The 27776-nt window shown below is 36.0% G+C and overlaps 1 protein-coding gene across 3 annotated transcripts in view; it reads right to left on the bottom strand.

Moving 5' to 3' along the window:
• Positions 1 to 908: 908 nt before the first annotated feature.
• ATF2 (activating transcription factor 2) overlaps positions 909 to 27776 on the bottom strand; it is a 50747-nt gene continuing 23879 nt past the window's right edge. For all 3 annotated transcript variants that reach the window (XM_075430877.1, XM_075430876.1, XM_075430879.1), the window contains exons 10-14: positions 27623 to 27709; positions 17874 to 18023; positions 15851 to 16057; positions 9940 to 10045; positions 909 to 3587 (exon numbers count right to left, since the gene is read on the bottom strand). In XM_075430877.1, the coding sequence (XP_075286992.1) occupies positions 3361 to 3587; positions 9940 to 10045; positions 15851 to 16057; positions 17874 to 18023; positions 27623 to 27709 (777 nt within the window). In that variant the 3' untranslated portion in view covers positions 909 to 3360. The remainder of the gene's footprint in view (positions 3588 to 9939; positions 10046 to 15850; positions 16058 to 17873; positions 18024 to 27622; positions 27710 to 27776) is intronic.

A 27776-nucleotide genomic window follows, 5' to 3' on the forward strand; every position in this document is an offset into this window, starting at 1 on the left:
CGTGTAATATCTTTCTTTGCCCAGCCTCTATTAGCATTTTAAAGAGAAAAAGCCTACTTGGATTGGATAGCTGGGTATAAAACCGCCTCGTTTTACAGTGCAGACAATAAGGAGTGGGTTGGTGTGTGTCCCCCTCCCCCCTTGCCCTGTTACACAGCCTTCGTGTTTCTTCCCTTGGAGCGACAAGTGTAACTCACAGACTCAGAAAAAGAACGTAACGAACCAGCAGAGGCCTTGGGCATTATTCTCATATTGGGCTCAAGAGTTGGGTGCAGTTTAAATTTAATTTCCTTTGGTCAATACATGTAGTAAGTGCAAGTACACAGCAACTTTACCTTTTGTTTCCCCCAAAAAGCCTCCATATCAGAGTTCTGTCAAAAGCTTTTCAAATGATGATGCACCAGGATGTGCCAACGCCGAGTATCACATTTCCAACATTCATAAATAAGCCCAAACCATTTTTAATATTCTAAAAATCAGATGTGAGGGCATGATCTTTACTCAGCCTTTCACAACAAAATTGAGAGCTGTTCATCTGACTATAGCTGTTATTTCCTAGCTTCACGTATATTAAGATATCTGAAAGTCAGCTGGAAATTCTGATTACACACAACACTTCTGCTGTGGAACGCGGGGCAACCAGAAATGGCCGAGCAACTTCTGGGATCACCAAGCTACGTTCATGAACTGCTTTACCTGAGGATTACCTTGGGCTCCTGGAACCAACGGTACAAGGCTGATTCCTCAGAAGCTGCTGGAACTCAACTGCAGAGCAATGGAATTTGGTTTAATTTCGAAATAACCATATGTGTTCTTATTTACACAACATGACTTTGACGGTATAGTAACGACTTCCAGAAAAATGCTGATAATTGCAAAGATGGAAGAAATAAGTCTGAAGACAGTGCTGCCTTTTAGAACAATTATAATTTCATTAAAATAGGAACATAACTTAAAGATAGATTTTATTCTCTTTGATGATTTACTCATGCAAACTGCACATAGAAGAAAACAGTACAGTTTGTGAAACATGTCAAATGTAAAGACCCAAAATGCTAAGTACAGAAGTAGTGTGACGTATGTCTCCAAACGGAATCCATGGTAGTACGACTAGTAACTGTTCTCTATTTGCTGAACACAGATTTAATGGTTCTTCTTCCAGCCCCACTGTTAAATTCAGTAATTGTTTACACATCTCCCATACACTTATGTAGACTTATTTTACAAGTGCGACAGTTTTGTTATAAAAAAACTCCACTTATATAAATATGATTTAAAAGCCTTTGTGTTTAGGAGAGCAAATTATAGTATAATCAACGAGGCATTATCTAGTCCACCAAAACTACAATGAAAAGTGACTGTATAGCTTCCTTGCAGAATTCACATTTTGTGCCTTTGCAATTCATTTCCTTCTCGCAAGAGGTCCATTGTATTTCACCATCCTGGAAACGGTCAATAACTGTTACAGCTTTTTATCTTGAAATTGGGAAAGTAAGACTTTTAAACATATGAGGTTATCAACTCAACTCACTTAGTTTTAAAATACAAAATATTCAGAATCCCTACTATTTTCATGCTTAAAGCCCTGCAATGATACATATATGACTTAGATACTTCTTTGTCCAGTTTTCATTATAGTATGGATGTATATATATTGTAGAAATTATGATTTTCCTGTGGATCCATTACATTTTTAGATTTAAAACTGAATCAAATAGAAACTTGATGGCACTGACATTTAAAAACACATAGTATAGTGTGGAGAAGGAAGAGCAAATGAACTACACAACCCATTATAAATGCATTAAATCTTTGTTATATACATAATGGAATCCTGCTTTACTGCCAGTTGCTACTATGCATCTGCTTTTGCTATTATACAAAGTTTTCCGACCTGAAAGCACACATCTACTTTTTTTTAAACAACTTAATCTATTGTAAAATATTGTACTGTATTTTGAACATGAGTACAGAATCAAAATAGATAATGGCACATTTAAAAAACTCAGTATCCTACAGATGATTGGATAATGAGAAAAAGTGTACCTACAATCATCTCATCAGAAACAAACTACATCATGGAATGTTAGTTATCCAAGTTCGCACAGTAAATAACATTTTAAAACTGCAATCACCTATCAGCCAGCATCACATTGAAGGCATCTTTAAACATTCAAGCAAAAGACTGCTGGCATTAACTACTGAACCATTCTCACGCACACACCACACACACCACATTATAATTACATTGTTTCCAAGATACGGTAGATACTGATTTTTTTTTTTTTTCCACAAGAAAGGTATCAAAATTTTTGCTACTAAAAGATGACAGTGCTTACACAAGAATTAAGTACAAGTTAGCTTGCAAATACAAGACAATGACAAAAAAAAGTCTTGAGTTGTCTGAAGAAGGATTTTAGGCTTTTCTGGCATCCAAAACCATGAGTAAACTCCTTAGTCTGTGACTCAAAAATCCACAAATATCAACCTACTCTGGAATACTAAGTATTCCGTATTTGATAACCCTGTATCTTACAATATGCTTACTGGTTTCAGCCTAACAACAAAGGGTGGTTACAGATATCTGTTCTGACTGGAGAAAGAAAGCTCTCCTGCCTGCAGAATGAAAGTGTTGGAGGGGGAAAAAAACCTGCCTGACATCAATTCAAAATCAGAAAACAAAAAAATCAACTCTATTTAGTAATGATCCTCATCTAGGATAGATATGTGCATAAGAGTACTGTATCTCATATACTGTACTGGCCCTATTAAACAAATTAAAAACCCCAACAGGTAAAAAGCCAACCAAAATGCTATATATAAAACAACCCAAGCGTTTTTCTCCCAATGTTCTTCCTCTCATAATGTGCAAAACAACAAAAAGGCAAAAAGACTAAAAGCAAATTTACTGTTACTGTCTTTCTCTTGCCTAGTGCTTTATGACCTTGCTAATGTTACAAAGTCAATAGGGACTATGCAGAACTTTGGTATAAAAATGTCACATAATATTACTATCACAGTCTTGGGGATGACCTTTAGTAATTCACCCCAATATTTGTTGAAATAATACCAAATTAAAAATGAAATAAATCACATTGTACTGTACACACACTTTACACATTAGCACAAAAAATAACTAGTAAAACTAATACTTAAAAAAAAAAAAAAGTCTTTTGCAAAGAGACTAGAACTGGTGTTCTGTCTCTCACCTGCCAATCGGTAAAGCCAAATTTAAGCTGGATTTTTAAAAATGAATAATTTTAAGCTACAATTTCTCCTAGACGGAGACTGGTCTTTTGTTGATTTCCCTTTAAAGTCACAAATGTATATCTAAGAAACTGATGCAACGCAAGTTTTTAATCAACTTCCTGAAGGCTGCGACTGGGAGGGAGGCGCCAGGACAATCTGGGAAAGCACCGGCTCCGTGCTCTGGTCCGCCATCTGGGTCAGAACAGAGGTGGCCACCGCTTCGGCCTTGGAAGTGGAGCTTACGCCATTGGAGGTGCTGACGGAACTGTGCTGAATAGCCTCCGTGTGTGGACTGCTTGGCACTGATATGTCTTCCGAACTGTCATCTTTATCTGCAGCTAAAGGAGAAAAAAAACACATTTATTTTTTCTCCTGCAATGCACACCACCACGTGCCTGGTAACAGCAATCACCCCCTAAATAATGAAAATTCATGGTGTAACACAGCACAAATTGCAAAACAATCTTATTTTCATTTTTTTAAAGAAAATACTGCTTTGTAAGCAGAGAACATGGACTGCAGTAAGGAATATTCAGGAAACAAGAACATTTTCACATCTTCAAAGCCATGATTAGAATTGTCCAATTTCCTGCCTGGTAAATCGGCTGGTTGGTACCACGCCTAATTCTGATGATGAACGCTCATGTCAATAAGCAACATTTATAGATTAAAAATGCTACCAGATCTCCTAGTGCTACATGAATTAGTTTTAGATTTTTAACATATGCCATTTACTGCATTTGCTTAGTAATCAAATGAGACTAATTCTATGTTCAGCAATTAATACTTGTGACCAGGAATATGATATCTGAAAGAAATATTATTTACACCACTATATTAACTGGACAATAATTCCTCACGTTTTCAACCCACATTCTTTTAACAGAGTGCAGTTCAGTACCTTCTTTAGTATACAAATGCCTCTCACTAAGACTGAAAATTTTTAAAACTGATTTTGAAAATACCTTCAGGAATACTACAGGTGTTCTCTACAAAACTGAAGTGAATTAGCCACACAGCTGCATCAATTTTTTCTCATGACAGAGGGTAAACAGCTTAAAAAATAATTCTCATTGTACAAAACTAGAATTTAAAAATAAGCATCATTTAAAATGTCTTTCTTGCACAGACATCCTAGTCATGTTAAAATCATCCTTTTTTTCCAGAGTTGCAAAAGAGAGCCAAGGCATTATGCAAACACTGTCCAGCAAAAAGCTGAGTTAAAGACTAAAAAGAAAAAAAAAGCCTGCTGTTTTTCACTCAAAAGTAAAAGTATGAACACCGAATTTAATTATAACTTTTTTGGTACCACTTTGTGCTACTTCATGTTTTCAAGTATTTTTCACAAAAGTTTTATACGCTGACTTAAACCCAGTATACAGATGGAATACTGGAAGTCCCTTTTAAAGCACCACTGACTACTGTATAACGTAACAACATAAAAAGACACACAGAAACGTAGCCAGAAGAACTATTGCTTGTGACACAGCATGGAACAAAGCGTGATTTTCTCTAGACTTGTCTTTGCAGTGCCTTGCATATTTGCTTGAGGTTGGCCTACAAATTCAAAAGTTACCCAGGGGAAGAGAAGGGATGGGACTGGCTGACACCAACGCTAAAAGATGAACAACACTGTGGTATGGGAGCCTCATTTCCATAGGAAGCCAGGCTCACAGCAGCAAGTAAAAGGAACACTAAGCATGAACAAACAATGATGAAATGAAGTTTATGATGTACTGAGGTTTATACGACATACTAGCTATGGGTACGAAAATTCACTAAATTAGCAAGTCAAGTGCCCAGCATAAAGATCTTTGAGCAACTCCATGCATAATAAGAACACGCTCCTCTTTCAGAGCCTGAAAACAACAGTTCTATTATTGACCGCTTCTCGAAAGAACAGTAAGGTCAAAAAGGATGGGAAAACAAGCAAAACCACTATATTGTTTTCTAAAAAATACTGCCAACAGGAACAAGGTAACAATTTCTCTTATACCTCTACTACAAGAGCACGGACATAATAATCTGAAAGTATCATAATGTTCTTATCCATGAGGCCAACTATTTTACAAATAATGCATTTTGTCAAAACCAGATCTTTCAAGCATTAAAGGAGATGGAGACAGATGATATTGAGCTAGGTGTCTGACAATTACCGCATATCCTAGGGTTACATGGTAATGGCGTACCGCAAGAGGAAGAAAATAAAAAATACCCCTGAAAGACATTTGTGACCCTTGGTAGGATCTGCCCACTCCAGAACAGAAAGAACATGAACGAGTGCCACTTCAGTTAACGCTGTTCAACAGGATTTCATCTTTGCTTACACCTCTATCAAGACCTAGAAGATCTGATGTAAAAGCAAGTACGGAACACAAGCAAACTTTGTTAAAAACAGAAACTTGTGCCACTTCCTGAAAAATATCAAATTACTAATTATGAGTAGCATGTCCTTCCCCTCAGACCGAATGAAACAGCAGCAAGTGGGATGACATGTATCAAATAGTCTCCCCACTGTAACACCTGCTCCTCCTCTTCAGAGCTGTTGTTATTCTCTAATGAATCTCAGTCTTCCTATTATGCCCCTTTTGCTGATCCCTGATTTCCTTGTTGGCCAAATCCTCCTTATCCTCAAGAAAAAGGGTTAGTTTTAAATTCTACAAGCCAGAGAGGAAGTAAAGTAGATTACCATCTTTCAGCCAGAGAAGGAAGGTATTCCATTGTTCTGTATCCCTTAACACATACGTTGTTAACTCAAAAGAAACATCTGTAATAATATCACAGTGGTAAAGGACATGAGAAACACTTGATTTTCTGGTTTTGATGGGCTCAGGAAGACCATATATGCAACAGAAGAAAGTTATGAGAATACTTATGATGACCAATGTACAGTAGAAGTTTCCTTATCATGGAGCAGATGAACAAACATACTGTGCTGAAGACAAACGCACACGATTCAGGTATTTTCAGACGCCACGGGCTAGAGGAGGGGAGCTTACAGCAGACAGGTGACTATTTAAGATGGAGACCTAACGCTAGTTTATGGTAATAAATTTGACTGGAAGTATAAGTCCTTGCAATAGCTACAGAGTTTTTTCGTAGTTGACCAGAGAATTGCCAGGCACAGGACTGTAGTTCCACGAGTGCAACTGATACATACCAAAATCATAACACAGCTAACAACGTAGAAAAAAGCCTGGGCATTGTAGCTTTTAATGGTTCCCCCAGCTTTGCCTCAAAGCACGGAAAATACATGGTACAAATTAGAAATTAACCTACAGAAGTGTGCTGTACATTAGATGGCTGAAAATTTACAGACCTACATCACATGAACTTTCCTGCAGGCTACACAGTTCCCAGACACAGGCTGCGCCATGAGAAGGAATGAGCCATTTTGGTAATGGAACACAATGTGGGCTAGACTGAGCTCTAGAAAAGATTTTAAAAATACCAAAGCAAGCACAGAGGAAACTTTCGAGGATGTACTGAAAAGTACCCTTTCAGAGTAGTCAAACATTGCTATCATTTGCTTCTTGGCATTGCTTACCAAAAGCTTTCAGAAAGGTAAGCAACAAACAGGCGTTTCAGTCTTCAGATGAAAAAAAAAACCCATCAAACCCAAAATGGGAGCAAGCATGCAAACACTGATGTGTGATCCAGAACTCCTTTTGGACCCCTGACAATCACTAGAAAAGAAGCCTCGTGGTAACTCTCATCAGGCCATCCATGGGCCAGTGAGAAATGCTGTCTCCAGGGAGGTGGCCTTAGGGAACATCATCTGCCATCACTGAAGGGCTGCCACCTGTCTGGAACAGGCTGTAGGAACATAGTGGTTTGAGTGGTTCAAATTATTCGAGGTCTGGAACTGGTTAGTCAGCTTCTACCATTTATTTAATACTAACTAGAGAGAGAACACAGAACTCCCCATTTAATACCACCTACATTGCAGTCTCTATTTATCTTCCTTTATATACAGTTTCGTACAAATGTTCTTGAATATTATGATGTCCTTTTGAAAACTATGAAAATTACCTAAAACACTCTTTCAATTGTTTTTTTTAAACAACTCCAATTTTCGCAACACATTTTCTTCTTACAAGTTTTCAACTTTTTCCTGCTCCAAACCCAGAAAAAGCCTGAGAAAATACAGGAGTATTGCAGAAGACTTTTAGAAATAATCTGGTATAGGAGAGCTAAAATGAGAAATAAATTAAGTGTTTAGGTTTCTCCTATACACAGCACTTCCCCCCCCACCCCCCAATGTTTAAAGATGCATTCAGAAGCAATAGCATCCTTCTTTTGGAAATAAAAAAGTTTAAACTGGCTGAAAACTCAAGCACTGCAACAGAAATTCATCCATACTGCCTCAGAGCGCAATAACCATTTTTCTGGTCTCTCTGTCCTGATGACACCCTCTTTTGAAGCAGATGCAAGACAATCTTAAAAGAAGAAAGGGCTGTCTGCACTGACACGCTTTTCACTTGGCCTGAGACAAAAATGTGCCCAGGAAATCCAAAAGACCTTAAAATATATGTAAAAGTGCTAAAAATACCCTGAAAAGCCATACATTATTTGTGCCTATTTAAGTGCATCATACATGAAAGCCCGTTAATTTGTGAACTTCGCTGCTAACACTCCATCTGCATGGTATAAACTAGCACTGTCTCAGCAGTGCACAATATTCAGCACTGCAGGAGCTCTCTAATGTGGGATCTTCCATTTCTTTCACAAAGACAGACTGTTAAACTACTCAATAGAATTCTGAAGCAATTCAATTTGATTAACATAATATGTTTATTTAAAAATACTTTCCATGAACACCATTTTCATGAACTTATTGACTGAAACAATTTTTTCCTCTCATAAATTGTACTGTGGGTATGCCACTTCGCCAACATGCTTTCCTAACAATATTCATGTGGAGATAAGACGACAAAATCCTTTCAGAGGGATGGCATTACAGTTATCATTCATGTTGAACTTTGACTTCCAAGTGACTTTTCAAGAAACTGAGCTATGCTTCCAATTTTGGTGCTTACTACTGTTTTATGTTTTCCCTAAAAATGTAGGCTTTTTACGCTGATTAGTATGTTAGTTCTTATTCACTCTGCATTCTTTAGTAAATTAGGAACATCACAGTCCTCTTCTGAGGGCACAAAATAAGCATTACTAAACAGGCCATTCGTTAATTCTCCAATGAAGAAATCCTTAGCACGTAATTGGTTTGCCAGTTTAAAACTTATGTTTAAATATTTTTCATGCCAATTCAGGGACATGTATCCTCAAAACATCAAAATTCAAGAAACCTCCAGTTTGTTTTTTTTTTTTGAAAAAACTTGCATGCATAATGTTATCCCCTAGTAGCTTCCGTATGAAATTATGTTGTTCTGTCAGATGGGAGCCATAATGGCCTCATCCCTGCAGCAATCATTGTTAATATAAAGCCCAAACATATTTCTGTACTGTTCCAATTTACTCCAAGATGCTATTTTCCATCTTGTCAAAATGACTGGAGATCAAAGGACCAAGATTTATAAGCTCAAAACTGACAATATCAGTATTCTAAATATATATGGCAATAGAGAGTTGCTAAATCTCCTGAATCTTTTAAATTAAAAAATATTGCCCGTTCTGATGAAATTGCTTACAATGACTACAAGTAAAGATGGTGGCCATTAAGTTTTATCGCAAGCACCTGAGGATCTGTTTGCATGCCATACAAAACCTTCCTTTATTCTCCTGAATTACTGACACTGGCAAATTAAAATGAAGTGGCTACATATGGCAGAAACAATCTTCACATTTACAAATATCCTGAAATATCACTAAATCATAAAAACGAAAGCTGTGGGTTATATATTATGAATGTTGCCTAATGCATTCCCAGCTCAGTTATTTGTAACAAATTTGTGTACAATGGACAAAATTGGCCATTTATTCTACAGCAGCAGCAGCTGGTTCTGGCACTGTGTATCATACCCAAAAATGAAGTTACAAGTCAGGAAAGCATAATTAACCTTTAAAATGCTGGAAGGATGAAAATCAAATGAGCACCTTTAAGTAAAAATAGGGTATTGGAAAAAAAATGCTACTAACACTCTCAGTATTCCCTTCAGTATTAGAACTGCTTTTTAAAATACCCTGTTTATAGAAAAGTAGTAGCTTAATGGGCAAATCAAAACAACCTAGAAGACACTGTACAGTAGGAGCCATGAACCTGCATCTGATTATTTTAACAGCTTGACTGATCCTGGATGTTATGGTAAATGAGGACAGCTGTTATACTACCTCTACTGAAATCTCATTACAACGAGGAAAAAAAACCCACAAGGACCTTTCACTGTACTAGGCTAAGTACAAAAAATGGTTTATCATGTGCTCTTAATACTTTAATTATATTTTCCAAAGCAGGTGTAGTAACCGATAGTCCTTAAATGCTAATTATCATACGCATTTATTAAACCAACATAAAATCTTCAACGTTATGCAACACTTCAAGTGAAAGGACTTAAAAATATATTTCTAAACACCACATTTGACCTCCTGTCTTCCCATAACCTTCAAGATTTTTTAAAAAAATCTTTAATGTAATGTTAGAACCGCACTTTTCAATTTTAACGTGCATTCAGTTCACTTTGGCAGTATTTCATTGATGCAGCCTAAGGCTATAGGTAATGGAACATTACTCACTATGATAGCCAGATTTCTTCTGCATGGCGGTTACAGGGCAATCTTTATGAGCCAGAAGAAGCTGTTTCAGCTGTGCCACTTCATTTCTCAGCAGGGTGACTTCATTCTAAAGGAGAAGAAAGTTACATACTTTACCAGGCTCAAACTACACACATTTTGAAGGTAAGTATTAAGTTTTATAGGATTTTCAGTTGTCCCTTTAGGGGGTAGATAAAATACATGAAGTTTCCATTTAGCATATAGTGCAAAAATCTACACATTTCTTTTATCTCAGAATACTTAGATATTAGCTGAAACTTGGCTAACTTTATTTGATGATTTTCTTAAACTAGGAAACGCTTATTTGGAAAATACAACATACGTTTTTCAATTTGCACATGCAGAGTCTACATACAGTTTCATTCACATGATCCAGCTACTGGAAGACACTTCTGCAAGGTTTTGTGATGAATTCCAATCGGAGTAAACCTACATTTAACTACCTGCATTTTAACAGATGCCACAGCCAACATTAAGAAAAGGTGAAAAAAGAAAATTAAAAAAAAAAAAAAATCAGCCAACGCAGAATGATTTTTGGTGACTATATTTGTACTTGGACTTTGAAAATCTCATGTAATGGAAAATGATTTAGTAAATGTCTGTTGATTTCCATATTAATTTTCTCTTTGGCCACCATACATAAATGTGTTGTATGAAGAAATAATTTATAACAATGACAAAATCCTGAAATGTCAGCTTATGTCACTAAAGCGGAGTATAATCTGGGAGACAGCACTTGCAGCATCTACTGACTGGGTCCATTTCCAGGCTGTGCCTTTCCACAATTGGGTGACCTTGAGCAAGGTCATTTTACTTCTTTGTGCTTCAATTTCTCCATTTGTGAAATGGAGGACAGTGATATTCACCTTCCCTGTAAAGCAGTTTGACATCTACAGATGAGAGGCGCTACCTAAGTGCATTAGACGTGACAATCCAAATTAAGAATGGGATGGCATTTTGATAGTTCCATTTTCACTTAAAGCAGTAGAAAAATGTTTCTAACTACAGCATCAAGATATCTGTAATGCCTAGTGATACTCACATCTTGCCACAATACAAGGCTTTTCATGGGTTAATTTCTTTTAAGTATAAATCCTTTCCATTGATACTTGAAGTTACTTAAACTGAACTGGCATATTAGCATTATATACCACACACGTGCCGTAACTGTTTGGTAAATGCATATGTTTATGCATTTGAGAGCAAGATAAAGAAAACACAAACACAGGAAAATTGGATTACAAATAAAATTATGTGGAAAAAAAATCACAAGAAAGTCAAATCTAGTTACTTGCACACTAGAAATAAAGCAATGCAGTCAGAGAAGAGATGAATTATAACTAAAAGGATTCCAAAATAAGGAAAACAATTTTTAAGGACAGAATTTCTTAGGTTTAATTACACTAAGGAACATAGTTTATAGATACTGTAACTAAAATACCTGATTTTTAGAAGAAAACCTACTCTGTGTCCTCTCTCTCCATTTAAGAGACAAAAAAATTTCAAGCCTTTATACCTGCAAAATTCCCCTCAACTATTCAGGACTACTTTTCTGTTCAGTCATTTTATTGTGCAAAATATGCCTTTTAGAAACTTTATATTTAAAAACAAAAACAAGAGCTGTAACAAAGCCAAAATCTGACTTCATAGATGTTTCTAAAGAAAGAAAAATGTGACTGCAAGCAAAAAAAAAGGTTGTAATGAAAAAAACCCAACAAACCCACCCCCCAAATTCTTTACCAGCTGACCTTACATGTCCTAAAAGCTTGGGCTGTTAAGACATCACACTACTTCTACCTCCAGCTCCCAGTCTCCTCTTAGTTCACTGTTATTTACTGAGGAGCCACAAATCTGGATGGCAAGCAGACAGCTTGCACAGAATTGACATAATTGGGGGTAAAAAAAATGAAAGCACTGATACAGTTTTAAGACACTTCTTGATAATCTACAGAAACAGCAATGTCCAAGAATCTGAGACAGACTTCTGTTCGTTTAAAGGAACGTTGGCAAAAGAAAGTGATCAAATCGGGAAAAGGTTTTCAGAAATTTTCTGCCTTCATCTCCCACATTTTAAGGAAGAATTTTATACACAAACAGCACATGTAAATATGAAGTCGCTGCTTATCAGTGGAAGTAAAACTAATGTTTATGAAAAATTTTTGAAAAGTTTATAGATTAATGCCAGTTGTTTAATAAATATTAAGAATTTTGCTAACAGAAGTAGAAAAAAACAAATTATCTTACATGAAAGCAGATTTAAAAAAAATGGAAGAGCATTCCTATACTAAAAAAGTTGAGATATTCTCATTGAATACATAGCTAGCAGTGTTAATAACAGGAACAAGGTTTGCCAACAGTGCTATATGGAATGCACAAATCATTCCTGACAGAAGAACAGTGTATGTCTGCTAGACACACGGTACGTGGAATGTCACAGAATGGCAATCCATGGTTGCCATTCTAACTGGTAACAAAGGGGGGGGTGACAGAACCAGCTCCTATACACATTGTAGTCTTCTTATCATGTGCGTGACAACAGCAAGTCTTTCCATCTCATTCGAAGTACGTTAACAGGTGGTGATCTTTATGGAAAACAGGCTAACAAGAAGAAACACATGGAATAAAAATAAACACTTCAACCGCTGGCATGAAGAAAGATTGTTTTGAGTTTTTCGCACTGGAAAGGTCCTCCTCATTAAAGAGATATCAAGTCAAGTGTAGGTATCAACATTTCTTTAAAGAAGCAAGAACTATACCTCACACGCTCTCTAAAAGAATTTTTAAGTTCCCACATTTCAAAACATGCTAACATTAGAAAGCAGGTTTCTGGAGGAAAGCCTATCTATTTTTACCTGCACTCCATTTTTCAAAAGACACCTTGCCTTCTGTATTGTTATGAAGGTACACCACGGAGCGTATTCCGTATCTGCCTGTTTCTCCCTGGATCCAAAATACGTATGTAATAGCAGGACCAGATTAATCCTTACTCGGCAAGGCGTGGGACAGTATTTGTGAGGTATTACTTCCCAAAACTATCATCAGAGACAGGTAGATGTGACTTACAGGGCTAGGGGCTTGTCTGTAGCTGAGCTAAACACCGCTCTTCCTGCTTCTTTTTGGGTAACTTCAATGAGATACCCCTGTAGGGATAAGGGCCCTTACTTATGGGCATTTCTTTCATATTTTAGTCTTCCTAAAGCAGCTTCTGCAGCATTAGTAAAAACGGCCACTGACTGTTGGTCCTTTAAAACCTACAATGACCTTGTGAGGAAGACAGGCCATTCTTCTACTAATACATTGCCCTCTAAGATTATTAAAGCAACAGGGATAAAACAGAGACCATACAATGAACTCTGGCATCTGATCTTGCAGTACAATTGAGCGGCCACTGGGACACACTGTCAATACTTCCTCTTAACACATGATATAGCATACTGTACCTTGCAGGATTGTGCAAGGCACACAGTGTGGTATATAAAATTTAACATCAATAAACAAGCCAACATATTAGTAGAAAACACAGTCCACAAAAATCAAACAGTAAATAAACTTTAAAAGGTTGGAAGCATGAAAAAACCTTACATAGCAGAGCCTATAATAAAGACAGCCAACCTAACCTAAATATGTTACTGGCGTGATGTAACAGATGGAAATTTTCCCTTACACAAAAATGTGATTAATAATGCTTAAAAAGGAAATTACATTCAAACATTTAAAAGAAGAAACTAGGCAGAAGTTAATCTACAGAAAGCTGAAAACCACAGAACAAAATATACATCAACCAAGTAAACCTCTTCAAACTCTGTCTGTATTGTTAAGAGAGTTTCCAGTCTTACAGCCCTTGACACTGACGTCGGAAGCTTTTACATAGACACTACAAGAAAGTTACTAACTGTGTTGAAGGAAGTCAGAATTGTTACGTGAAGCAATGCAATGTCGTCATCTTGGTATTAGCCTACTTTTGGAAATGTGACATCTCCATAAATCCAGCTGAGCAGGTCATTTAGATATTAAACAAAATATGAACTACTAAACCCTTACACTCAAGTCTATAAAATTGTACTAAGGCGAAACTCCAAACTTATTAAATTTACTATTAAATATAAAGTAAGTAATCATGGGTCATTACTGCCCACTATGCTGATCAGCTGTGTTAGCCTGTCAAGTGAAGAATTATTATGGAAATATAGGATTGATTAATGTTTTCACATAAAGTAGAGTTTAATTATTTCTCTGACATTCAATTTTCTTTACAAGTCATTCCGTTCTTCACAGTTAACAGTTTTGCTTTTGGCAGACCATTAAGAAAATTCTTTTTCTTGAATTCACTATTACTGAGTTAACTCTTGGAAATCTGGAAATCTTTTGGTTACAGTACTTACGTTCTTTTTGGTTATAAAACTGGTTCGTATAAGCTAAAGTGAGTACATATAATATCAAAAATTACTTTCACTAAGAAAACTGAAATATAGCCAACCATTTTTGTTCTTTGTTTCGATTCCTGTAGAACTATCTTCACTTGTTTCTTAGATTATTTAAGTTATAGTTCTATAAACCATTTCGTAATTAATGAATTTACAGTAAGGACTGTGACTGCACTAAAGAAACGTGCCTAAAGACTGTGAACAAGTATGAGAAGACCATATATTTGCAAGTAATTTAACTAATGCTGGTGCACAGTGTCATGATTCTTGGAACACAGGAAACTATTTCATGTTGTGTGCTTAGGTAGGAATTTCTTGCACTTTACAGTCTGGGATGCTGAGTATTTTTAAAGATGTGAACATGAAGACAACTCATATACTGTAATTTCAATTACGTGATAAAAAGTTATCTCAACATCCTACTTTCCTGTTGGTCAAGCTGGAACACTTTCTTTATCAAACAACATGGAAGAGGAGTTTTAATAAGAAGGAAAAGATCTCTGAATTTGACTCAGTGAACTGTTCTGATGAAAGAAAAAGAAGTGAAACTTTAAAATATCAAAATACTTTCCACTGCATTTTCTAAATGAATGCTTCATTTAGGAAATTACATCATTTCTCCTTTCTGTAATTCTCAAAATAAAGCCTTTAGACTTTCTATTTTGAAACAATACTTTGTGCCAATTCTCATGTGCTGCTGGAAAACATTAAAGATGTTTTAACATTTAATAGTTTAAACCAAAGGGTCATGGATTGTTTTACAGGAGGAAAAGTGTGTCCACATGACAACTTTCCAAGACTGACAACCTCAGATGAGGTGGAAAAATGACTGGCAACATACATTAGCCTACCCTACTACAGTACCCTTCCTCACTATGGGATTTATGCACACTGGGAGGGCAGTGTGGTGAAATTTGCACTGCCACTGCCTGTGCTGTACCTGTTCTGTGGACAAAAGAGGCCTTCAGTTTCCAGTGATGTCAATCTGGCACCTTTCACGAGCACTACATTCACTTTAAAGGAAAAAAAGTGAGGTTAAAAAGAACCAAAGGAAATTAAACCACATCTTATTTAAATAACTTAGGCTGTGATACAAATTATTAAGAGCAAGAAGTCTTTAAGGCAAGGCTATTACTTTGCTAACAAGCCTTTGCTCCAACACATCTTGTCATCCTTGTTTAGTATCACAGTCTGAAAGTTATTTAAAATGAAACAAAGGACAAAAGGGCATGATCCTAAAGTTTGCCATCTTCAAATCTGAGTATTCTCTTATATTCTTGTTTTACTGGTATATGCAATTAATGCTGAATTTTCAATTCTGACCTGAGCCAGCAGTTACAAAACCATTGCTATTTCAGATTTCATGCAAAGTTTAAGTTCCATTGATCCAAGACCACTGCCAAAGATTCAAAAAACTTACACAATTTTACTTGAAATAAAAAGTATACCTGTAACTGGCCATTTAGCGAGCTCAGGTCCTCAGCTTTTTTCTCCAATGACTGCACCCAGACTTTCCGTTTCTGTCGGCATCTGGAAGCAGCAGCCCGGTTTCGCTCCAGGAACTTTCTTCTCTTCTCATCTGGGTCTTCATTAGCAGCTCTTCTTCGCCGACCACCTGTATTTGGTGTTTGTGGTGCAGGCTGAGCTGGTGATGCCTGAAAACAGTAAAAAGTGTTAAAGAAGTTATCAGTATGATACCATATTCATGACTAAAGCTACAACACTACTATAAATGCATGTCACATCTTGAGAAGAGCACTCACGACATTTCTAAATACGCTCAGGTTGTATGAACGCTATGCCATTTAACTCTACAGATATATTTTAAGATCTTTTGCTGTATTTACACTCCTTACCATGTTACATTAACATGTAACATTTTAATCATGGCTCTAGCTTCGTTTAAATTGCACTAAAAGTAGCCATTTACTTCAAAGAGTTACATTTATATGACATTTACATTTGGCAACTGAATAAAGCCTGGAAGCAATACTTCTTTAGATGGACTCTCAGACATTCTTTTACAAATTCTGATGACACAAGTATTTACAAAAGGTAACCTTTAAAAAACTCACTCAAAATAGTTTTTAAAAGTTACATTTAGCAGGAAATAAATTTTTTACTTTTGACACTTCCCACAAACCTAGTCACAAGTGAAATACTCCACAATTGTTTATGCCCAATATACAGAAGCTGTTTGACAAATGCTGTCAATGCTGATACTCACTGATCCCTGGATCTCCAGATAGCAATTTCCTACTTGATGATGTGTTCCCCACCACTGCATACCAATTTCCCTTATATCCACCCACATATTATGACAGGACCAAAATATTTCAGTATTTTAAATTATACATTACGCTCCTTTCATAGCTGTATACAGCCCCTAGGCAAAGATCTACTGAATTACGATAACAATGTAATGGATCTTAAAATCCTCTGAAGTGACAGGACAGACAGAATATAAATGTCTACATGACATATTTACAGGTAGTATTAGCTTAAGGTAGGATTGGAGAACAGCAGCCTAAGAAGAGATCATTTTACAATAGGTAACTATTTTCCTCTTTTTGCTCCAAACATATTCAGTTTGATAAATTATCTGATTTCCCTGGCCAGTCTGAGAACCTGAGTGCTTTCACTGCAGATGCAGGTCCTTCCAGTTTTGGGCCAAGTATGTAGTTTTTATAAAATTAGTATTGTGCTATGAATTCTGAAAATACTCTTAAGAGATTTCTAAAGGCATTCTAAAAACATATTCCAACAAGTTTTTCTGAAGTAGAACAGCAGCAATCCTCAAGGATTCACCCATGGAAGCATCTCTCCTCCAGCAGACCTCTAACTTCCAGTTTGACTCAAGAGTTCCTATTCCTTATTCCCCTGTTCTCATCTGTCACCCCAAAGGGACAGCACACCATTCTGAAACTCAGAGCCCTCCTCTCAGCACCCGGGAGTAACTTAACACATTATGCTTAATCACAAAGCTGAAACTCTTCCAGTGGCAGCCCAGCAGAGACCTTCAAGCAAATTAACATAAGCATGATACCTGATGCAGTTAAAGAAATTCTTAAGTGTTTATGATCTAAAACATTAAACATGCAATATAAATAAAAAAGCACTTATTTTTTTTCAAATATATATTAACCAGTCATAAAATTTTCAGTTACCACAGAATTTTCTGTTAATGTACTCCAGTAATCAGGAGGACTTAGTTCTAAATTTGAACAGACAGAGAATACCTATTCTGAAATAATCATCTTGGATAATACATTTTAGAAGCATTTAAGAACATGTAAGAAGTATAAACATTTTACTGCTAGAGAACTATTGACTCCAAGAGCAGTCTGTAGCTCGCATTCACCTCTATTTCACAAATCAAGAGTAAAAAAAAAAAGATTTTTTTTTTGTACAACAGTGTTATACAAACAAACAAACAGTGGCAGGAAGTATGTGTTCACTCTGTTATCATACCGGTGTTTCAGTTGTTGAAGTTGCAGGCTGTTGTAGTGATTGTGGTCGGGGTTCCTCTGACTGAGTCCTAACCAACCCACTTGGATGTCCCTTGGCAGTATCTCCATTTGTTACCTGAGGGTGCTGCTGGGTCAAGGCTGCTTTCAATCTCTGCAAGCAGGAGGAGGAAAAAAAAAAGATATATTCTACCATGCTAACTTCAGGAGTTACTAATGATTTGTATCAGTAGTTACTTCCATTTTGGGAACAGGAGCTCCAACTCAAATAACTGTTTCCTTTTACAGGTTTTCAACTGTGATCTAGACACATACCTACTAAGAGGTGACAATTTCTTGCCAACTTGACAATAGCAACGTAGCTTTACACAGGATCTCAGAATGAGAAGAAGTAAACAGAAAGCCTCCTTCATGATGAACTGTGCCCACACAGAGATGACTGGAAAGCCATGAACCAACAGTTGCTGAGGCTGGTGTTACACAAGGCACAGATCAGAAAGAAAACAACCGCACATGAGGGAAAATAGGTAAAAACCAGAACACAAACTTCCTTCCATTTAAAAAATTCTGGTGTTCTCTATCCATTTTTAAATAGTTTGTTATGACTCTACTTTTTTACAGTCTTTACATATACTCACCTCTACAATTTTTCCAATGAGTAATTATTATATAATAATATATAATAAGGTCTTTGCTGAAACATCTCAGTAATGCACAAAACAATAACAAGCTTCAGGTTCTATGTAAAGATTAGGTTTTATTTATATAGAAATGTGCAAAGTAACTGTTACAGCACGCTATTTTACATTACAAAATTGCTAAAACATTTGAAGTTCTTTCTTTATTGCACACATCCACTACGAAGTACAATACCTTCCAAATTTCAGCTGTATTATTAAATGACTATAAATTATTCAAGAGTTACTGACAACTGGATAGAGTATTTTAAAGCATTTTATTGACCACCTTTCAAAAAATTACTTCACTCAACTTTCGGTGGAATCTATTAAAACTATAACAGATAATATATTCTGTTTACAACAAATTCTTAAGATAAAATGATAAAAGGTCACACTAACTTTCAGTAGATACAATTGATTGTAATTCCAGATTATTTCTTAAAATTTCATTAATACTGTGTCATTTATCATGAGATTTTCTGTGTTACATAAGAATTTACCTCATTAGACAAATGGTATTGAAGAATGTTCCTTCTACTAGCACTGGATTTTTAAAGAATCTAATACAAGTTTCAGAAAAGATTAATGACAATACGTGACAGTTTAGGAAAACTCTGATAACTTGCACCATCATATTTTGGAATATGAACAAACTATTGCCAGATTACTAATATTAATAAAATGTCTTAAAAATGCTGGAGCTAGACTGCACTTGGCCAGCTGCAAATAAGCAGAAAATTTTGCATCTCTGCATGTAGATATTCTCTATAAACTATAGTCTCCAGTGTCTCTCAATAGTTAAGTCACTGGAATACAGGGACAGCTCTCTCCTACCTTGCAAGATGATAGGCTTTCATGGATCCTATTTTACAATTAGAACAACAGATTGCAGAGTACCTCCATCAGAACTGCAAAAAAATCTTCGGGTCTTCAATGCGGCAAGTTACACCAACTATCAATTCCATACAGTTGGCTGTAGCATCTAATCACCACCAGCAGACAGCCTATTTCAGGACTACAAAGTGAACTGAGAAACTCCCAATGTTCCTCTGCTGCCTTGCTCTTATGGAACCCTTAACCAGTGACTTCTATAAGTAGTCTTTTCTGTAGTGACTGCTCTAGCTTGAATTAACAGCACACATTACCACAGATAGGGACTGTTCAAGTGGACATACAAATTCAGTGTTAATGAAGTTCTGTTCCCCACCCCATTTCTGTATCAACTTTGTAAATTTCCCGGAATGAAGAAGGTGCTTTCAGAAATGTACACAAAACAAATTTACAGTAATTTGCCCAGTGCTAGCTCTAACAACAAAAATTCAGGGCAGCTGCAGGCATTAGGGCAGGATGACACAAATGTTTAACGTAACCTGCCCATAATCCTTAACATATGTACAGCACTCTGAAAATCCTAAACCCTTAGGTAGCTGTTCTAGTACTCTTTTTACAGTGTTAAAACAAACTCAAGAATCAACTTGTACCTTCCTAATTCACCTTGGAAAAACAAGCTAACAAAAACATTTCAGTCCCTGCTTCCTGCTAAACAAACACAGAAAGGACTAGTGTTTTCTAAATGTCTAACTAGAATTACTAAAATCAAAGTCTATGATCTAACTGCAATGATCAAAAGGTTGAGAAGATTATTTCCCTCCCCTCCTCCCCCCTGTTAAAATTCTAACTAATCCTGGTCATTAAATGGTAAAATTTTCTAAGCTACCACCAGAACTACCACGGAAACACATCACTTCCAAATCACTTTTAAAAAATACTTTTTAAAGAAAGTAGCCAGTATTTAATGTTAATACGACGATTTTATCCAATATCCTTCCCAGAAGCTATTAACGTCTGAGTTTTCAAAATGTATTTTCATTTATTATCTGAATTACTTTTGAAGTATTTCTTGCATCATAACTTGCTGTTCAGCAGGTCCTGACAAACTTTCAGGACTCAGAATGAAGACAGTACTGACAGAACACATTAGTTGTAACAAATTAGTTACAATGTGTCTAATTTAACTCCCACTGAGGTTTTAAAGGGTATGCTCTTTTATTTGAAGCCATCCTACTAGGAGGTTTTTATAAAGTTACTGTCTCAAAAATTACTCAACCAAGACATAGCAACTGGCCATATATATATATATACATACACACACTGCTCTTCCACTGCCATGAGAAGTAAAATGATTAGATTTCATCCAAGCCAAGTGTCTGAATATGCAAGTTCAGTGATAACAAGCTAACTTCTGATTTTCATGGCAGTGGAGCATATCCATTTCTACAGTTAGCATGTGTACAGCCAGAATGTCTGATCTACTTTGATTGTGACTCCTGAGCAAACCTTGATGTAAGCATCCTTTACAAAAATACCACCAAACAACAAAGTCTATGAACTCCTGGAAATGCTTTGTAGTGTTTGCTTAAAGTTGGTTACCTCAAGCAGAAGTTTCACTAGTATATCCATCTCCCTAGTTAAAGTAAGCCCAAGTTCTGAAGATCTGGGAGATTAAACAAAAGTAATTAGGGTTTGTTTTTTTTTTTTTTTTTAACGTGCCCATAAGGGAAGTACCTTTTATTATTGTCTAGCTCCATTCTTTCTAGTTCTGCATTTCTGTGTTAAAGACATATTTGCAAAGTTAACCTAAAAAGAAGGGAAGTTCATGCTATTAAATTTGTATATTTACATTTGATTTGAAAATAGCAGTAGAAATTGAAGGAAACAGAACAATCCTATCTACATTATAAAAGAACTATCATCAGGCACAAAGGATGTGCAGTCAATGTAGGACTTAACTTTCTCTATTGTAATGCTAATGATTAAACATTATGAATTTGTATAACAAGTAAATAAACTCCTTTTGAAAATTACATTGTTAAATGCAATGTACTACGGAAAGAGAAATAGAAAATAATTGCATTCAGTTATACATTGCAGAGTTCAAAAGTTGAAATTCAAATAGTTATAATTAAAATTATCCACAAATGCAGAAATATTGTGAAAACCTGAGGAATATCTACAGATTTTCACAAGGAGATATCCAGCTCACGTATTTAAAAGTTTTCACATTTCAGAAGGTAATGCTGGAGTAAAATAGTATGTGAATGCCGTGCTTCCTGTGAGTAGTGAGACAGTTACCCCAAATACGACGAGAATCTGTTTTAAAAATCAAGTATTAGAATAGTAACAAATATTAGACTAAATGTATTCAAGCATTATTATGTGGAGAAACCCGATGACAACCAAGGTTTGTTTGCTATTATTTGGTTATTAGAGGCAAATTAAAATTAGTATTTGCAAATAGCTTAATGGCTTTTGAAGTCTTTATTAGTAAGGTTTTATTGTTCATGTATATCCTTGAGAACAAATCCTCACTGCATCTGTCAAAATTTGGTAGCACTAGTTCATTCCATCCAGAGCTCACAGAAACAAGATAATATTCTCCAGAAACAATTTGTGAAAAACTCAGATCCATATTTCATATCTGCCACAAAAGCTCATCAGAGTAATAACCCTCCTTCTCCTGGGTGTTATCCTACCATCTGCTGTTCTATTACTTATCTTTATTTTGCAACTAATTAACAGCATAATCTTCTAAATTCAGCAAGTTAATTATCATTATTGTGGTCTTTGCAGCATCATCAGTCCTTATGAAGTCTTGTCTCTCCACCCCCAGAGAACATATGAAAATGAAGTAGGTTGTGAGAGGGTCTGCTTCTTTAGAGTAGGCTCATTAGGTGTTTGCTGATTAGCTCGGCATGCAGAGAGACAGGTCAGAAGAATTCTGCTGAACACAGGGTCCCATGCCGAGCTCCAGCACGTTAATGTCGGCTTCTGAACATTTGCCAAGCTGCCCTCTGTCACTTCTCAGTAGAAACCTCCTGCAGAAAGCCTACTGGCTGCCCACTGCGTGCAAGGTATTTCTCAGATTGTGACAAAGGGTTTTACATGGGGAGGAGGAGACAGAGGAGAACATTCAGTGTTAAAGCAATTTCTGAGTTCTTTGGAAACTTCTGCAATCCATGCAGAAGGGTCCGAACGTTAAGCTTGCATCCAGAGGCTGCATACTCAAAAAAGGATGTTTTATAAGCAAGAGTAGCTCATAGCTCACATTTCATATACAGAAAGCATACAATTACAGATAGTCTTACAGAGAGATCAGAAGCAATTCTGTAATATTTAGAATCATGAATCCTTATGTTAGTGAGGAGGTATCCTGTATTATTTTTTGGGTGTTTTTGTTTGGTTTTTTTTTAAACATAGTTATTGCATCTACTTCCAAGCCACTCCAAAGTACCACAAAACTGACTTATGCATTTGATTGTACTTCAGTACATGGAAGGAAGTTTCTTTAGCACAAACACAAATCTGGAGTTGCGTCAAAAAAACTTGACAATTAAGTGTGCCACAGGAATCTGAAACTCATTTTCACTCCTACTGAACATCACTCTCAGTACAAGACACAAGGATATTTTCAAAAGAGCAGCAGTAAAAGACCACTTCTGTCTGAATAAAATCTCTAGCAGTATTTCACTTCAGGTCTACAAGCTACAGGAGAAAAAGGATGCAAGAATTTCAAAACTATAGTGACAGTGCCTTTCACAGGTGTGAACAGAGCAGCTATGTTCACTATAGTAATTTCAATAGTGGACAATAAAATTAAGATGCAATCTAATTTCACTTAACTACCCCATAGCACTGAAACACATACAGCACTGTGTATGTTTCAGTGCTGAAGCAGACACACACGATTGTGCTTAACCCACTCTTCCACTAAATTTCAGCTGTTTCAGCTGACAGCCTCTCGCAATAGTGTCACCAATCATAGGGATTTGGCTCACTGCATAGCTAATTTTTAAAGTTTTGTCCGTCATGGTGTCTGTATTTTCCTCTTTTTTTCTTTTTTTTTTTTTTTTTTGTTGTTGTTTGTGACTTTTTTCCCCCCTCCCAGTCACTATTCCTTGCAGTTGGTATGTATTTTTCTATCTGCTATTTCACTCAGCGAATCTCTTCTCACATGCAACTGTCCCTCTATGGAATTCATGTGATCATTCAGTGTCAGGCAACTTCAACCATAACCAGAGAAAAGAGCATTTCAGCAAAGAAAGCACAGAGTTCTAGAAGTGACACCTCAGTAGCTCACTTCACATGAATAACCAAAACCGCCATGCTGAAGAAGTTTGACACTTCAGACTGAAAACTTTACCAAATATAGAAACAAACACACAGTTCTGATTATTATGCAATCAGGTTGGACACTCTCATCTGAAAAAACACTTTCAAATACTGTAAGAGAGCCCATTTACGAACTGGAAAAAAGTCTCCAAAAGCTGTCCATAGTAGAAAAAAATACCCAGAAAATATATTCGTTTCCTTATCTTTAAAGGGTTTTAAGACTTCTAGGAGAGCTGAAGAAAAATTTTAATTGTGTTATAGGAAGGCATCCTACGCCCCTTACCAAAGACATCTTCTGCCACTTATTTTAAGCTTTAGCTTTTGGAAAACAAAATGTCAGTTTGTTTTACTAAAGTTCATTCATATTTTTATATAAAGAAATACATGATACTCTATGTACAATTTGGTATACACATCTCTTAAGGAAACAACAGGTCTTCATCAAAATAGGTATCACTAACAAAAATATACAAATTAAGTTTCCCAAATCTGTATTTAAATAATTAAACTCCGTAGCATTAGGAAATAATGGTACTACAATCTCTAATCTATTTTCATCAAACTAGTTCTCACCTTCACTTCAAAGAAGGAAACGGAAGTCTACACAATAGTAGCCTTTTGTAAGCAGGCAAGAAAAATGAATGATCAAGATGAGGAATTAAACCAGAGCACAAACTGCTTTTCTTGTTACAAAGCTCTAAAATACTAGTTTCTTGAAATGTCATGGAAGAAACGAACTGCAGAAATAGCCTCTGTAAAGAAAGGCACACAGCACAAGCGAAGGGAGTGCCCGGTTCCTGCCCTTGGTTTGTACCAGGTATTTCATCCAAAACATTAGGAGTTGTGCCTTCTACACAGGCCAGATCTATATCTCACAACAATTCAGCAATTAGGGGATATTGCATCTTAAAGCCACAAAGTTACTGCAAACAGTTCTTCCAGAATTTTACTCAGTCTCTGAAGCAGGCAGCCCTGTGTCAATTAAGAATACCTTGAAATAGTATTGTCATACACATGATAGTAGAAAAATGCAGAATACCGTATTAGGGAAGTATGGTCTCTCAATAAAAGAAAGATTCAAACAACGATGGCCAAAAGCATGTATGACAAAATCCTTTGGGGTTATGAAAAAATGTAAACTTGCTGAATTTTGCATTGCATATGCTACCAAACTCACTTTAATATCTGAGGAATAGCTGCAATGCTAGGAAACTATTCAAGCATATTTTTATATTTACTACATATTTCTACATTTTATAATGCAATATGAAAAAAATCCGTGAGACAGCAAGGTCTGTCTATAAAGAACAACAAAAAAATTCTCCAAATAATAAATAAAATAAAGCAACAGCCAAGAAAATTCAAATATCTACAAATATTCCAGCTCCTGGGCCCCGATTGTTCAGAAGGGAACATCACAGCTTTGCCCCTTCGTCCATTTTTCTGTCCAAAAGACACTAAGAACACTGGGCTGATAGACTTCACCTCACTATGAAGCAGAAACGTGGCTATGGTGGGCAAAAGGGCACAGGAAGCATTCCCAGTGTTCTGCTAACTTAAACATATCAACAAATCCACAAATTGCAGTATACTGTCAATAGATGAAACATACACTGTGATGAAACACACATTGTTCACTTCTTAAATTTCAGACCTTATATTTCAACTTTAAATATGAACTATTAATGAAATACAAAGCAAACAAATGGCTGTAAAACTATATATTAAGTCTTCTGTTGGATTAACCAAGAATGCAAGTGAAAAATAAATCCGATTACCATGCCTTTGCAGAATTCAGTATGTAGCAAGCAAAATTATTTTGAAGAGTTATATGAAAAAGAAAGGATTTGGCATCACAAAGACTGACAGTTTAAAAATTAAACAGAACTTTACAGTTAATAAACCATTACGTATCTGCCAACAATAGATTACATGGCATAGTGAGTTAGTCTTCCTGTTGGAAGCTTTTCTACATAAACATTAAGTTTCTCATTAAATTGCTTTTACTTTAGGAATTATAAGAAATTAAGTTTTTTATTTTTGTGAATAGGCACTATATAAAAGTAAGTGAGCGTAAGAAATATACATAATTCTGATATTCTTGAATTCTGCTCATGCTTTATATTAAGCGACAAGAAAGGAAAGAATACTGCAAATACCCTTTTTACAGTCTCACTTAAAAAAAGATAAGCAATCACTGAAGTGCATATATTAGCTAAATTCTAACGAGAAGACTAATGAGACTGTTAAAATTTAAGTCTAATGATCTTTGTTTTTCTTTGCATCTGAGTGATTGCCTCTTCCAATGTGAGATCAAAGTCTTTACCACATACATGTGGTATACATTTCCTTCCCCCAGCCCTTTAAAGGTTTGTAAGAGCAAATCGCTCAGTAATATGCTTAAACCTTATTTCTTGCCCATCTAAAAAAGTATTTGGAATCAATTCCTCCTGGATTTCAAAAAGCAGAATTCAGTGCATGAGTCTCCTGACTCTAAGGAATGTGCAATTTCTAAGAAAACAGCTCTCATTTTCACTTTCTTACATTCTTCTCTCCTGGATTTTAGATTAATTCATCTCATCAGAGCTGGTTACACTTAAGTATTTCCTCAGGTATTAAAAGACTCCTTTTCCCATTCCTAGGGCAACAAAGGGTGCACTGAAACAGACCTTCTTCCTCTCTGTCCCTCTGTACACTATTTTAAAAGTGATCGTGTTCAACAGAGGAGGAAGATGAAGGAAGACCTGACAGCACTAGGAAAAGTCAGCGCACTGGTGACCAGCTCCCCACAAGAGTCTCAGTATTTGGTGAACGTGGTCTAGTGTGCCCACTACACTGGAATTCCACTACTCTGGACAGCAGAATAATTAGTATTCCCAGACTGATTTTCTTATTGTGGTTTGAGGAGAGAAAATGGATATGGAAAGAAAGTCCACAGGTTTAGGTCTAGAGAAATCAGGTATTAAAGGATGCCACTTTCTCCAATTCAGCAATATTGATGTAAAAAGGTATATTTTATCTAGTGGGTATTCCTTATTCTTTTTTAGCACAAAGTAAGAGTCAGAAGAGGAACACTACTTCACAGGACAGATACTGTTTACAGAGGCATGTTGTAAATACATAAATGGGTTAATGATTGTTTATCAATAGATTTTCTATTGCTTTAGAACAGTTGGAACAAACAAACAACACAGCAAAAACAGAGCAGCAACTACCTAATGTTGCAGAAAATTTTTGAAGAAACCCATTAACTCAAACTACCACCATAACAGGATCACTAATATTTAAAAAAAAAAAAACACCACAACTTTCTTCTGCTTGTTTTACTCATGATTTTCCCAATCCCCAAACCCCTAAAACTGCCCTGAAACAACAGAAACAATCTCCACACAAAACAACTTCCTAAGTACATCAGTAATACATATCTAATCACAAAACTCTTACCAAATACACTACATTCAGTTGAGATTCTGAAAACATCGTTAAAAAAACCTTTTTCTTATCCTGTTTTTTTTTTTTAAGAAACATCATATCCTTTGGGAGGAAATATATTCTGCTTCTCTGAAGGTGATGTTCACTGTTAACATGCTACTAACCTTGTCTTTCTTCCAACTAACATTCCCTATCCTCGAATACACGGAGCAAGGAGTTTAGTTAAAAATCTAGTTCATTTAAAAGAATAGCTGAAAATGAGACCAAAGTGACCAGTAACAACAGAACTAACATAAGATGGAATTTGAAATAACTGTAAAATAAATGCAGCTCTTATTTTTCTGTTTTTATTAAATTTGTACTTGCAGAATATAGACTAATAAAACAAAACTAAAGCTGTTTTTAAAAGCAATAGAATTCAATTAATTTCTCAAGTTATTCTTCTTGAGGAATAATGGAGTTTTTCACTTACCAATTTAGCCTCAGACTGCACTGGCTGTGGGGAGGAAGGCCCTGGGATTCCTGGGATACTAGGCACCATGGTGACAGGTCTAACAAGCTGACCAGATAAAGTATAAAAATGAAGAAAACCTGAGTATGTTATCATAATAGAGAGCATACGACAG

Source organism: Opisthocomus hoazin, chromosome 9 (genome assembly GCF_030867145.1).
Source record: "Opisthocomus hoazin isolate bOpiHoa1 chromosome 9, bOpiHoa1.hap1, whole genome shotgun sequence".
NCBI lineage: Eukaryota > Metazoa > Chordata > Aves > Opisthocomiformes > Opisthocomidae > Opisthocomus > Opisthocomus hoazin.